Here is a 14,697-nt window from a genome sequence, read left to right as displayed (position 1 = left end):
ACAGGAAGAGATGCCTAGCAAGTTATTGAAGATGTAGTACAAAATGTGTGAGAACAGTTGGGCTCGAGACACACATTATTACATTTCCAGTCCGTCAGCATTAGCTGGTTGCTGAGGTCTGGTGCACCATTCCTTTCTGGTGGGGAATTTAGGGGGAGATGAGCATGCGGGTCTTCCCTTCCTACTCATGGAAGAAGAAAATAACGAGCGGGTTCTGTAGAAAAGACAGAGAAGGGGGACCAGGAGAGGAACCAGTAAAGCAGAGCAGCATGGACTTGTGTGCTCTATAGAGAAGAGGATGTCCAAAAGTTAATATGTCCCCATGGTACGCACTGCCATGAGGTCAGCGATTTCAAAGAATGACGGGGGCCATTGAGGACTGTCCCCACTGACAGTTTCAGCACAAAGGCAGTGTAAGGAACTTGGCTCGGTAGTACAGAACGATGGAAGAAAATGCTAATCACTGGTGTTCTTGACAACTTTGGGACTTGGTAAGCGAGGAAGACCAGTGCTGAGGAAGACGGCAGAAACAAGGAAACAGATGTGGGGAGAAGGAAAGTCTTGGGCATCTCTGGAAACAGGAGAAACAGAGTAAGCAGAGCCCTCGAGAAGGCCAAGGTCAACGGAGGCTCAAAAGTAGGGATGGACCAGCCCTGTTGATGCCACAGGAAGACCCAAGGGGAGTCCTAAACCGGGCAGGAAAGCCAAGCTCTCTGTACACAGCACTTCCTGTGTCAGGTGTATTTGGTCCTTATGGATAGACAAGTGACAAGCAAGGGGTGTGGTGAGCTGAAAACAGGTAGGTGGGTTGAAGAGGAAGCTCCTTCTGTGTAGAGAAGATCTGGAGACTCTGCTCTAGATGAACAGAACATCTGGAGGATGAAGATGCAAGGGACACTGGGGGGAGCAGCCTGCAATAAATTAGGCTGAGTAAGTTGAGCACGACAGTGATAATCTCCGTCTTATTGCCAGTCAAGGACTAGAAAACTGTCCTTCTGGAAGCTTGTATTCTTCAGAAATAAAGATAATTCTCATGTACACAGGCCATGTTCATACATGTGAACACACACACACACACGCACACTTACACACACAGATATAAACATACACAAAGGATCTACTTATTGGGGAAGGCTTTGAATACGTTGTGCCCTTAAGATTCATCCTGATGTTTAGAAGGGAATATTTCTCATTTGCTTTGGGTCACAGAGCTTTGGGATGTGGGTAGCAGAATGTGGCGACTACTTGGTGATAGAGCAGTCAAAGATGCTCCCTTTTTTGACTCTCCTAACAGGGACGGCTTAATTAGCAAAGACGAAATGATGGCTTATTTCCTGAGAGCCAAATCTCAGCTACACTGCAAGATGGGACCAGGCTTTATCCATAATTTTCAGGAAATGAACTATCTCAAGCCCACTTTCTGCGAACACTGTGCGGGATTTGTAAGTTGGACTTCCGTTCTTTATTTGTGCAGGACCTTGGAAAGGCCGGGAAATGGTTTACTAAATCCAATTCACTTTATCCTTTGAGTCAAAGCTCAGATGTGTGATCGCTCCCTGAAATGAAAGATGAAATAAAAGCAAAACAGATCTGTGAGTCTAACTGGGCTCCAGGAGCACCCAAGACAAAGACAGGGAAGACTGTTGAACCCTGTTAGCTTCAGAGAGAGAGAGAGAGAGAGAGAGAGAGAGAGAGAGAGAGAGAGAGAGAGAGAGAGAGAGAGAGAGGGAGGGAGAGAACTCTGCTAGTTACCTGTGCCAGAGGAAGGTACCTTGGCATTCAGCAGCACTCTTGGTAACGGTTGTTGTGAAGAGGAACATTTATCTTAGCCAGTTCCTTCTGGCACTCATTTAATGTGGTATTTGTCACCACATCCATCATGGTGTGGCTTAATACTTCTCAACTCAAAGAGGAAAAAAAAATGCCCTTTGGGGAAAAGGCAGTCATGGTAACAAATGACATTTACTTAATGCTTGACGGTAACAAAGTCCCTGGACAGTCCTGGAAGGATTCCCTACAACATGCTTTTGAGGTAGGCATTTTCTCCCCATTTTGCCTAGGAAGATGGAGAGGTGCAGAATGGCTACCCGACATCCTCCAGGACTGCAAAGTTCTAATCAAAGGGGCGTGAACTCAAACACAGGTCCTCTGAGTGTGGCCCCTGTGCTTGGCCTTCACCACTGCAGCACATGAAGACTGCAGACTAGCGGTTCTCCACCTGTGGGTTGTGACCCCTTAGGGATTACCTAAAACCATTTAAACACAGATAGTTATAACATGATTCATAGCAGTAGCAAAATCACAGTTATGAAGTAGCAGTGAAAATTATGTTATGGTTGGGGGGTTACCGCAGCATGAGAAAGAAACTGTATTAAAGGGTTGCAGCATTGGGAATGATGGGAACCACTACCCTGACTACCTGGTGGTAGGGCCAGCTTTTGGCCCTCTCCTTACCAGATTTTGAGGCTCTGATTATGGTTTTGTATAAAAAAGAGAAACAGGAATATGTTTGGTAGAAGCGCGTTATGGGAGGTGGGAGAGGGCGCCTCTGCTGATCCATGCTGAGGTATCTTCTTCCTCTGAGGTACCAGCCATAGGACCAATATAGTATGGAATGGAGTTTATTTAGGGCATGCGGAGGAAACTTGAGGAGGAAGTAGAGACAGTTAAAGGCAGAGTGAGAGAGAGAGAAGAGAAGCCAGCCTGAAGACATGAAGAGAGAGGGGGAGGAGAAGGGGGAAAGAGAGAGTGAAAGAGAAGGGGCAGGAAGAGAAGGGGCAGAGAGTAAGAGTAAGAGGATAAGAGACTAAGAGAGTGAGGAGGGGGTGAGCAGCCCCTTTTATAGAGTCAGGCATACCTGGCAGTTGCCAGGTAACTGTGGGGCAGAGTCTAGAAGGAATGCTAACACAGATTATCTTTCATCAGGTACTGAAGTGAAAGAAAATAAAACATTTGAGGTGAGGGTGGCCTAGCACCTAACTCTATAGCTGCCAGCACTGAAGGGATGGTTTTTTTCAGCAGCCTCATCCCGTGTTGACTGCAGCTGGGCTTCTCCCATCCCATGCCTGAAGGACTGGCTTTGTGAGCCACATCCTTCTGAGAATGGGTAAATAAGAGGAAGGTTTGACTTTCACCAAATTTCTAGATGCTGACATCAGCCCCCACACCACCCTAGCCAGCTCGCCTTATCAGTACCTGGGAGAGAGAAGTTCCTTTTCTATTAGCATCTCCTCGGAGTGCTTCACCAGACTACTCTACCATACCACAAATGCATTTCCCTTTTTTCTGTGTCTCATGGGGGATTTGGAGAAGTAGATAAACCTGAAAATGCAAATGAAACAAAGCCATGTAAATGTTCCACAGCCCTTCAAATAACACACACACACACACACACACACACACACACACACACACACACACACAAATATATTTCATTCTCTGTGAAATATATTTTTGAGCCTTCCAATTAACAAGTCAGGCTAAGAGGACCTGCCTAGGCACAACTGAAAATCAGGACTATTTATTGACCTCTAGTGGCATATGAGGGACTTGATGTACTTAGTCCACAGTGTTATCTGTGTTGCCTCCTCCTTGCTCGGGATACTGGTTTAATAGAGCAGGAAGGTGGTCATACTTGGGATTCCACATCCTCCCCTCTGTCCTCCAACTCATCTGAACACAGGTGCTGATGCTGTGCTCCTATGAGAATGAAGAACAAAGCTCTGGGCCTGGAGTCTGGAACCTTGGCTTTGAACCTCACTTTTGCTTCCTCCTAACTTCATGTCGTGGACCTCAGTCAATAGCTATCTTTATGTCTGTTTTTCTATTTGTAAAAGATGTTCAATACACTACTTACCTGCCAAGTTGTTGGGGAGATAAACAATACCAGCTGTGTTAAAAGTCTAAAGTATCAAGAGAATGAGAAAAAGGGGAGGCAATACCAAAATGTCTGAAAGAATTCTCTTAGCGCTGTTAGAGTTGACTGAAATTAACTCTTTTAATTTTTATTAACCCTTTCTATTTTTCAAAGTATGTTCATTTCATTTGCACAGCTTGCCTCAATCTTCGTTCACATAATACCTAAGGGTTTTTTGGTCTTCGAGGGATTTATAAATATAACTCTGAAGATATATCCTTGAAAGGAACTGAGAATGCCAGGAACCATTTTCTAGTGCCTGGCCCATCCCTTTTGAAATAAATTCTATTTTAAGGGTAAAGAAGGCAGTGCATGCATTTCAGAATTGCCAGAACTGAAAGCCTGTTGGTAATCCCTGTATTTTATAGAAGAAACTGAAAGCTGGAGGAGTTACATGAGTTAGTTCCCCAAGGTCACACAAGTCATTGGCAGCAGGACCATGAACCCTAGCCAGCTCTCCTGACTCTCAGTCCAGTGTTCTTCATATTATAAAGAATTTTATGTACCATAGCAGTCTGCGTCCTCAGATCAAAGGAGCCTGGGAAACACTCTCGAGTTTCATCTAAGTGGGGTTCCCTTCAGCTGTGTTGCTTGGCACACTGACCCACTGTCTTTTTCTGGCACTGTTTCCACCTGGATTCTAAGGGAGCTCAGTAAACCATGACCTGAGAGGACTCTTGCTTGATCATATCTGTTTCCAGAAGCTCTTTAGTGATGCTAATGATGCACTGCAACTTCATATTAGGGTGCCCTATCTTCATATGTAGTGGGAAGGGGCCAAGTCTCACTCAATAGTCCAGGGTGGCTTTGAACTTGAGACTCTTCTTCCTTCTTTCTAAAAGCTGGGATTAGCCACATGTACCACCACACCAGGAAAGGATGTCTCTTCTCTCCCTCACCCCCTGCTTATTGAAAATAGATTTTTTTCTTCACATAATATAGCCTGATTACAATTTCCCCCTCCCTCTACTCCTCCAAGTTCCTCCCCACCTAGCCTCCCATCCAGATCTATCCCCTTTCTGTCTCTCATTAGAAAACAAACAGATATCTTAGGGATAATAATATAAAATAAAATATGCTACAATAAAGATGATAAAACAAAAACTAACACATTGGAATAGGACAAAACAAACAGAAGCAAGAGTCTAAGAAAAGGCACAACAAACTATTGTGTTTTATAAAAAACAAAAGGAAGGGAAGGAAAAATGTTTGGTAGAGTATGGTGTGGGAAAGGGAGAGCTTCTGCAGGCCCATTCTGAGGCATCCCTTCCCCAGAGGTACCAGCCTATACTATACTATACTATACTATACTATACTATACTATACTATACTATACTATTCTATAGTATAGAGTAGAGTTTATGTAGGGGCATGGGGAGGGGAATCAAGAGGGTAGGAGAGAGAGAGAGACAGACAGATAGAGAGAGACAGACAGAGAGACAGAGACAGAGAGAGACAGAGAGACAGAGAGACAGAGAAGAGGAGTAGAGACTGGCCATGAACACACGGAGAGAGGTGGGAGGGGAATGGGGAGAGAAGGAACAGAAGGAAAGAGGGTAAAAGGGTAAGAGGATAAGAGAGTAAGAGAATGAGGAGGGGGCAAGCAGCCAGGCATACCTGTTGTCGGGTAACTGTGGGGCGGAGCCTAGAAGAAATGCTAATAGAAAGAGATATAGATGCAGAGACCCACTTGTTTCTACTCTCAGGAATCCCATCAAAACACTAATTTAGAAACTATAATATATACCCTAAAGACCTGGACAGGCCCTGTGCATGCTACTTCGTCTCTGTAAGTTCATGTGTGTGTTGATCGTGTTGATTTAGGAAACTTTGTTTCCTTAGTGTCCTCCATTGTCTCTGGATCTTACACTCTGCATCTTCTCTTCTTCAGAGTTCCCTCAACCTGGAGAGGAGAGATTTGACAGAGACATCCCATTTAGGGCTTAGTGTCCCAAGGTCTCTCACCTAACCTTCTGTATATTATCTGCCTGTGGGTCTCTATGTTTGTCCCCGTGTGTTGAAGGAAGAAGCTTCTCTGAGGATGGCTGAACAAGGAATGCACCTAGAAGTGTAGCAGAATGTGATTTGGAGTCATTTTGTTCCTATGATCCTTTAGCAGTGCAGTAGTATTTGGGTTTTTCCTAAGTCCCTGGCCCAGCTACTCTCAAGCTCTTGATCACCCAAGCAGTGTTGGGTTTGGGCTCCATCTTGTGGAATGAGACTTAAGTCAAATCAGACATTGGTCAGTTATTCCCACAAGCTTTGCTCCACTATTGCACTGATGTGTCTTGAAGAACACCATTGTAGAAAAAGGGGTTTTAGCTGGGTGAGTGTTTGGTAGCATGCAGAGAACCTCCTCTACCAAAGACACGAGCGCGCAGGGGTGACGGATCTATGTAGGCACCAGCTCTACTTCTCCATGCTCAATGAGTTCTGTAGGTGCCACCTTCAGCAATAGCACCTTGCCATCAGTTTGTGAAGGGCAGCCTGTAGTCTTGGCAAAAGCCTAGGTTGTTGGGGGAAGGGGGTTCCCATGGGAACCCTTTGGCCAACAATTCGATTAGATGTAATCCATTCCAAGTACTGGAAGCTTCATGTGAGAAGAGGTGTACAGTTGGAGCTGTGCTTCCACCACCCCCCACCATGATTTTATTCAGACCATATATATATATATATATATATATATATATATATATATATATATATATATACATACTTAATTGTAGCTGTCTCTCCCCATATGTATTCTCTTCTTTATTCCTTCTACTTAATTCTCCTTCTAACTCCCTACCCCATCCATCCATAATTATCTATTCTTCTATTCTATTCTATTCTATTCTATTCTATTCTATTCTATTCTATTCTATTCTATTCTATTCTATTCTATTCTATTCGTCCCCTGTAGACCCTTAGCAGCAGCCTAATGTGGTTGGAGGGGGGTGCCTAGCAGGTTCATGCTGAGGTATCCCTCCCACCAGAGGTATCAGCCATATGATGGATCTAGTATAAAATGAAGCTTATTTGGGACATGAGAAGGGAGTGCGGGGAAGGTAGTAGAGGCAGAGAAAGAAAGGGAACAGAGAAGGACAGAAAGAGAGGAGAGAGAAAGAAGGAAAAAGGACAGCTGACCAGGAACAAGTAGAAAGAAAGAGAGGGAAGAAGAATAAAGGGAGGGAGAGAGAGAGAAAGAATGAGAGGCCAAACAGTCCATTTATAGCAAGCCAGGTTCACTTGGCTGTTGCTATGTAACTGTTGGGCATAGCCTAGAGGAAATGCTCACACTCTATACCTAACCTCTGTGATTCTACGGATTGTAGCTTGGTTATCATTGACTTAACAGTTCATATCCATATATAATTGACTACATACCATATTTGTCTTTCTGAATCTGGGTTACCTTACTCAGTTGATTTTTGTTTGGTTGGTTTTATTCTGTTTTGTTTTTTGTAGTTCAATTCATTTACCTGTGAGTTTCTCATATATAAGATTGGCCTTTCTTAATTCCCCTTCTTGTCCTACACTAGTGACTTTGTTCACACAGGGACAACCCAGAAACTAGGGATGGACTGTCATTAACATTTTCCTGGTTGAGACTTGCTAGTTATCTATTTCCTGAATCATCATCTTCACCTCTTAAAGGACAGAAGCCAACTGGATGGTTTAAAACTCCCCAGACCCCAGAAGGTGTCACTAACCTGATCACCCACTTCCCCTTTCTGCCCCCTCTAAGTCTTCAGTGGTCCTGAGCTGACCTATCAGTGGTAGTAAAGAAATCTTTTCTGCCCAGAGCAAACTGTAGCCCTTCAAAAAGGCATTTGCACCTTAATGTGTTCGAAAGATGTAAGGACTGTAAAGGATCAAAGGACTCTCTGGGCTTCCCTGATGGGATTTCCTTGTTTGCAGGAGAGGAAGTGGGGCAGCCACACCAGGTCCTTCCTTGGTCACTCTGCTTTGGGAGCTACTTTTTAAATTAGGACCAATTGCTCAAATTCAGGTGGCTTGTTTACCATAATGCATTGTAAGCTGTGTTCCAGACAGCCTCCTTCCTGAGGCTAGCCCGAGATTCTTCCAGCATCACTTTATTAAGCAAACAACAAGCACCTAGGCTAACCTATTAACAAGATAAAGAGGTTTTCCACTTTAAGCTCACTAAACTAAGCTAAGCCTAACACTGAGTGTGCTGCTGTCCCTGGGGCCCTGGGCAAGTGCTAGGAGAAGGTAGAAGAAAGACCAGGGCAAGAACACTTTCCTCACAATGTTAAAAACCAGTCTACTGGGAGGGCAAAATCCCTACTTTTACTGGAGATTTTAGTGTCAGAACCTGGGACCCAGAAGCCTGACCAATCTAGGCTTAGCCCCTGGACCTCAAGATACCAATTAGACAAATAATAAGCAATTCGATGTGGCTATATTGGGAAGAGGGACTGTCGTGTTTTATGCAAAAAGAAAAGGACGCCAGGGATATGTTTGGTGGAGGCGTGGTATGGTGTGGGGAAAGGGTGCCTCCGTGGGCTATGCTGAGGCATCCCTTCTGTTAGCATTATGGCACCATATGATGTGTTTATAAAAAGATAAAGAGAGGATATGCCCCAGGTTTCGGTACCAATGTTGTGTTTATAAAAGGATAAGGAGAGGGGGGATATGTTCTATGGAGGTCTGGGGGAAGGGGGTGCCTCCTTGGGCCCATGCTGAGACATCCCTTCGCCTTGAGGGACCAGCCACACAGCAGTATAGCATGGACTAGTTTATTCAGGGCATGGGGAGGGAAGTTAAGAGGGTAGTAGGAGAGAGGGAGAGAGAGAGAGAGAGAGAGAGAGAGAGAGAGAGAGAGATAAGAGTAGAGGAGTAGAGTAGAGGCTGGCCATGAACACTGATGCTTATGAGTTAAGGTGTAGGTAACAAATTAAAACTGGCCATTTGGGAAGAATTTAGTTGTTTTTTTCTCCTGGTTCCCAGGAAGGTCTGATCAAAAGCTTAATTTCAGCATTGTAGAGTGGAGAGACGGGGGAGGGGAATGGAGAGAGAAGGGACAGAGAGGGAAGAGGGGAAGAGTAAGAGAGCAAAAGAGTGAGGAGGGGGCAAGAGAGTCAGGCACACCTGGCTATTGCCAGGTGACTGTGGGGCAACGCCTAAAAGGAATGCCAACAGGGACAAATAAAGAGGTATGGCAGGACTCTAGTCCGTCTTAGGGGTCCTGACCCTCCAGGTTTCTGCTTAGAGTTCGAATGATCCATGACCAAGAAGTCTTTGTTGAAGTGTGGTTTGGCCCAATTTTGGCCCATCTTTGTCTCAGCTCCAGTTTCTTTTGCAAGGTGGCCCGAGAAGCTGTCAGAATTGTGGGAACTCTTTCTGAGAAACAGAAGCCCCTCCTCTTGCTGGTCTGGGAATTCAGCCTTTTTGTCTTCAGGCATGAGATTGCTGGAAGCTCCAATTCCCTGGGGACCATTGCTTCATTCAATAGCTTGAGGGATAAAGGGAAGGGAACATGGGACTCTTTAGAATGCCTTCATTTCTGCCAAGATGTTACATCACAACCAAGACTGTAGCCAGAACAGCTTGCAAAAACACTCCTCATCCAACCTGAGGCATTTGTCATGTCAAAGAACAAAATTAGTTTCAGTTAAAGATCCTAGATATCACTCTTTTAGATTTTAAAACCAAGCAACACATAATCCTATAAAACTGAGTATGTTTTCCAATGAACCTGGTGACAGAGGTTGATTTTATAGACAGAGAGAAGCCAAAGCAAGAGCAGATTGGTCCCTCCCTGTGCATGGAATGTGGGGAGAACAATAGTAAAATAGCCAGGCGTGATGGTACATGCTTATAACTTCAACACTTGGGAAGGTGAGGCAGGAGGATTAAGAGTTCAAGACCATCTTGAGATCTCAAGACACAGCGAGATCCCGTCTAAACAGGAATGAGAAAGAAATCATAGCGTGAGTACCTTCACCTTTCATGCTTCTGTGTTAAGGTGTAGGTAACAAATTGAAACTGGCCGTTTGGTAAGAATTTAGTTGTTGTTGTTGTTCCTGGGAAGGTCCAATCAAAAGCTTAATTTCGGCATTGTAGAGTGGAGCGTTAGTATGGGTGATCGCTTTCTGGTGTTTAATCCTGTATGTTGGGGTCTTGTGTAGTAGCTACATCTGTCACAAGAGTCTCTGTAACCTTTGGCTAGCCGTCACTTCCTACTTGGATATAACCATATCCTTGGTTGGCAGAGTCAGCATTTTTGACAGCACCCCCATAGCCCAGCTACAGACACAGTGCAAACCCATTGGCCCCATCTTCACCTACCTGGCAAAATCCAAATTAGTAAGTGCATGCTTATATTGTTGCCTTGCCTGCAGAAGGTGCCCAAAGCAGCCATTTTCATTAAAGAGAAAGACAGGAAGACCCACTGGTCAGATTTCCTATATATTTGTCGTGAAAAGACATCACCAAAGTAGAACCAACATACCAACTTACCAACTTTAATTTCCCATCCCATCTACCATTTGGCTCCGAGAGAGAAAAGGGAAGTTAACATCACAGCTGGAGGGGGCTGGGAGAAGGCTCCTCTCCGACAGGAAGGGTGTCTAGAGCAGCTCCATCCTGTTTGTGAGCCGCCAGTCATCGGACTTCCCAGGCCTTCCTTCTCTGTTGACTTATTTTCCTTCCAGACGTCTCTTCCCATCCACTGACATTTCCCTGTCTTCTGTTTCAGCTCTGGGGCATAATCAAACAAGGCTACAAATGCAAAGGTAAAATAAATACGTGGGATGCAATGAATTTTGGGTAGGGATTAAATCGGTCTGATTAAACCATAAATAGTCTCGGCCTCCTTGAGACCTTTGTTCTCTTGGGCCAACAGAAGCTGAAGAGTTAATGTGTAACCCCCCTCCACCCCCCACCACACTACCACCACCACCACCACTACCACTTCCAAAACAAAAAAGATCCAGAGCTTCCCAGATTCATCCCTGAAATTCAAGTGGGGGTGGGTGAGGCTGGTAGCTCCTTTCCCACTCAGGGATTTGGGCCCGATACATGTTTCACACTCATTTGTGCCAATTCGGGTTTTTTTTTTTTTAGACTGTGGAGCCAACTGTCACAAACAGTGCAAAGACCTCTTGGTTCTGGCCTGTAGGAGACTTGCCAGGGCACCCTCCTTGAGCAGCAACCCCGAGTCACTGCCTGGAAGCCCAGCCTTGCCCCCAGGTAAATGCTCTCTCCGTTCTTCACAAACCCGCAGTGTTTTCCAAAGCATCTCTCCATACCTGTCCTTGATCTCTGTTCTGCGTTCTACTTAGGGTCTGAATCATACCAACAGCAAGGGTACTCCCTTCTGTAGATTAGTCTGGATGCTAAACCCTTAATTTTTTTTTTTTAATCTCACTCACTTGCAATTCATCTGCTGCTAGTTTAATTCTAGCCCTAGTCCGTTCCTCTGGGACCTTGCATATCAGATTCCTGGCATCTGTATAACAGTGACAGTTTGCTCCTGGTCAGACCGATGTCAAATAATGATCACTCTTTTATTCCCTTCTAGTGCAGGATGAGGTGTTTGAGTTTCCTGGGGTCACTGCTGGACACCGAGACCTGGACAGCAGAGACATCACGCTGGTTACAGGATCTTCCCGTAAGATCTCCGTGAGAGTGCAGAGAGCCACCACTAGTCAAGCCACGCAGACCGAACCTGTGTGGTCAGAGGCTGTCTGGGGAGACTCCGGGTCCCATACCTTCCCCAAAATGAAATCCAAGCTCCATGACAAAGCAGCAAAGGACAAAGGCTTTGCCAAGTGGGAAAATGAGAAGCCCACGGTACACGCTGGTGTGGATGTTGTAGATCGAGGCACTGCATTCGAACCTGACCAGGACGATGAGCAAGATGAAGCCCAACAGGGTGTCGAGGTCAGTGCTGTGAATCCGCGACTACCCTCAGAAGGAGGAGGCTGAGGGTGCTGATATGGGTGTGTAACTCTGGAAAATAGCCTCATGACTTCCAAAGCACTATGATTCCTTTTAGAGTTACTACCGGCTAGATATATACGCCAGGAAGATGTTGTCTCGCCCCTCCCACCTGTATCGCCATGGATACCCAATAGAATTCTGAAATGTAACGAGGTCATGTCCGTGTCGCAATGTTACCCAGGGGACCTGCAACTGTTGCATGTATTCACATAGCAGTGAAGTGCAGGGTTGCTTCACTGTCCACGACAGAGCCGGGGCTCACACCTAGGGAGGACTTGTAAAGAGAAAAGAATTAGATTCTCACTGGTGCTAACTCAGACCGTTGATAGTATCACAAAAAAAGGGGGTTGGCAATCGAAGATGCGAAGGCTGCCAGGTTCGATAAGGTGGGCCCTGTCATCCAAGAATCATACCCAGGTTGTCCAAAGTAAACTGGTATGCACATGGAATGTTAGAATATGCAGAAATTATCAATTGATTCAAGATGAAGGAGACAATTAGTCATCAGCCCGTGGTTTATTAATAGATTTGGGAACATCAAATGATTCCTAAAATAAAGCAATCATTGAAAAGTCAAATTCACACTATGAATATACAATATATACACATAAACACATATCTATATAAAATTTTTCACGCACAATTTCTGAGTGCCCTTGAATATGTTATAGCAAGAGTTTCTGAGATGGAAACATTTTAACAGGGAACATTTGGGAGAGGGACTAATGTTTCGTGCAGCACCCTATAGAACACTTCATTTATTGTATGTGAACTCTGCATGAGAGTAAGGTTTGCATGTGCTTTTAGTACTCATTTGCATGTATATGAGCTGACTCAGGTATGTGTCTATGAATATGAATGTGTGCCAGTGCACATGTGTCTGCATGTATGTGCTGAGGACAGAAATGGTGGATGGCCTCCCCTATTCTCTCTCTCTCCTCTCTCCTCTCTCTGTCTCTCTCTGTCTTCGTCTCTGTCTCTCTGTCTCTCTCTCTCTGTCTCTCTTTCTCCCCAATTTTTTTTTCTTTAATTCAGTCACCTCTCCAAATTTAGGGCTGACGTTTTCCTCTGCTAGGTTGAAGCCAGTTAGCTCTAGCAATCTAATCCTGTTGGTTTCACACCGCCATCTCAGGGTTGTGGTTCCAGGGATATCCAGGATATTTAGCTTGGACATCTTGCTTGTTACATGGGTGCTAACATCCGTGACTTTGCAGCAAGCACTATGACATATTGACCATCTCTCTGGTCCCTGCTGGTTTCTTTTTTTTTTTTTTTTTTTTTTTTTGTTTTTAAACTTTTCTTTTTTTTTTTTTTGAGGTGGAGTCACAAGATGTTGCCCTGGGCTAGCCTCCAACTCCTGGGCTCAAGGGATCCTCCTTTGGCTCCCAAGTAGTGGAGACTACAGGCTCAGGTCACACCTGGCTGGCTCTCTAGGATGTTTTAATTCTCTCCTAAATATGGAAGCTATGAAGCACCCATCTTTTGAGATCATCCCTTATATTCATTTGGAAAATGTCATTTTAATAACATTCTGCTTTTGTTAATTGAGACCCAACTCTTCAAGCAGGTTCTGCTTTCTATTGCAGGATGGCTGAGGTCAAGCTGGGGAAACCGAAGGCAATCAAGTCGGCTTTGGAAGGAGAGAGAAGAAGAGCTCTGAAAGGCACTGTCCCTCTCAGAACAGTCTGGAAAAGAGATTTGAATATGCTCATGGCCTCCAGTCATCCTGGGAGCTCCATGACTGGACTACGGAATAGAGAATTTACCCTGACTCTGAACTATTTATTTCCTGTACTCTGCCCCTACTCAGGTGCCATGAAACCTAGTTACGTAGTCAGCAGCTTCTCGCGTCTCTCTAAAGCCATTTGTACCCAGGTGCATGTGCATGATAACCCTTCTCTAAAATCAAGACTTAGCTCCTTTGGACAATATTACTTTTATAAAGTGTGTGCATGTGTGTAGGGTTGTCTCATAAGAAGTTGAGTTTGAGCTCTTTTTATGTGTCTTTTAGATGGGACCAGGGTCTGAAGTTTTACTGAGGGACAAAGACATTCTTTAGACCCTGGAAGGCAGTGAGCCCTTGGCTGATGATTATATGTAAGAAATGTTTGTAGTGTCCTACCACACAGTAGCTGTGCTGTGCAATGTCATGCCGTGTGTGTGTGTGTGTGTGTGTGTGTGTGTGTGTGTGTGTGTGTGACCTAGGTCTTACCAATCCTGGATTGCTAAGGGGAAATATCTCCAAAGATCCCTTAATACTCATGCTAGATATGGTAAAAAAAAATGCATATACCTGACTACCTAAATGGATTCCCCACTCTTTCTGAAAATTCTCAAAATAAAATGTTAATTAAGAAATCAAATTCCGAGGGAGAAAATTTAGTAGAAAAACCCATTGAATCACTAGGTTAAAAAAACAACAAACAAACAAACAAACAAACAAACAAAACCAACTAGTTTGGAAACTGAAAGTAATCCTGTGGTTTTTATTTTAGATAATTTCTGGATGGAAAGGGTAACTTAATTTTCTCCTAAGAAATTCTCATCCACAGTTAAGAAATATTCACAAAAAGGAAAATCACCATAAACCTCAACTATGGATTGATATCCATTCACACCTTTAAAATATTAATAATTTAAATGTCTTTCTTTGGGTGTGTATCTTATGCAATAGATTCAAGATGCTCAGAAATAGAGACACTGCCAGGCTGGTGTTTAAATACCTATAATCTCTGGACTTGGGATGTGAGGTAGGAGGACCCCAAGTCTGAAGTCAACGTGGGCAACTTAGCAAGAATCTAAGAAAAAATGTACGGGCTGGAGAGATG

The 14,697-nt window shown here is 44.3% G+C and overlaps 1 protein-coding gene across 1 annotated transcript in view; it reads left to right on the top strand.

Annotated features, from left to right (window-relative positions):
• Positions 1 to 14,153, top strand: part of Rasgrp3 (RAS guanyl releasing protein 3) — a 61,592-nt gene extending 47,439 nt beyond the window's left edge. Inside the window, exons 13-17 of the mRNA XM_032908908.1 lie at positions 1,295 to 1,442; positions 10,623 to 10,659; positions 10,991 to 11,116; positions 11,448 to 11,809; positions 13,456 to 14,153. Of these exons, the coding sequence (XP_032764799.1) occupies positions 1,295 to 1,442; positions 10,623 to 10,659; positions 10,991 to 11,116; positions 11,448 to 11,809; positions 13,456 to 13,464 (682 nt within the window). The 3' untranslated portion in view covers positions 13,465 to 14,153. The remainder of the gene's footprint in view (positions 1 to 1,294; positions 1,443 to 10,622; positions 10,660 to 10,990; positions 11,117 to 11,447; positions 11,810 to 13,455) is intronic.
• The last annotated feature ends 544 nt before the right edge of the window (positions 14,154 to 14,697 follow it).

Source organism: Rattus rattus, chromosome 7 (assembly GCF_011064425.1).
Source record: "Rattus rattus isolate New Zealand chromosome 7, Rrattus_CSIRO_v1, whole genome shotgun sequence".
In the NCBI taxonomy this organism is placed as follows: Eukaryota; Metazoa; Chordata; class Mammalia; order Rodentia; family Muridae; genus Rattus; species Rattus rattus.
This window is presented reverse-complemented; position numbering and strand designations above follow the sequence as displayed.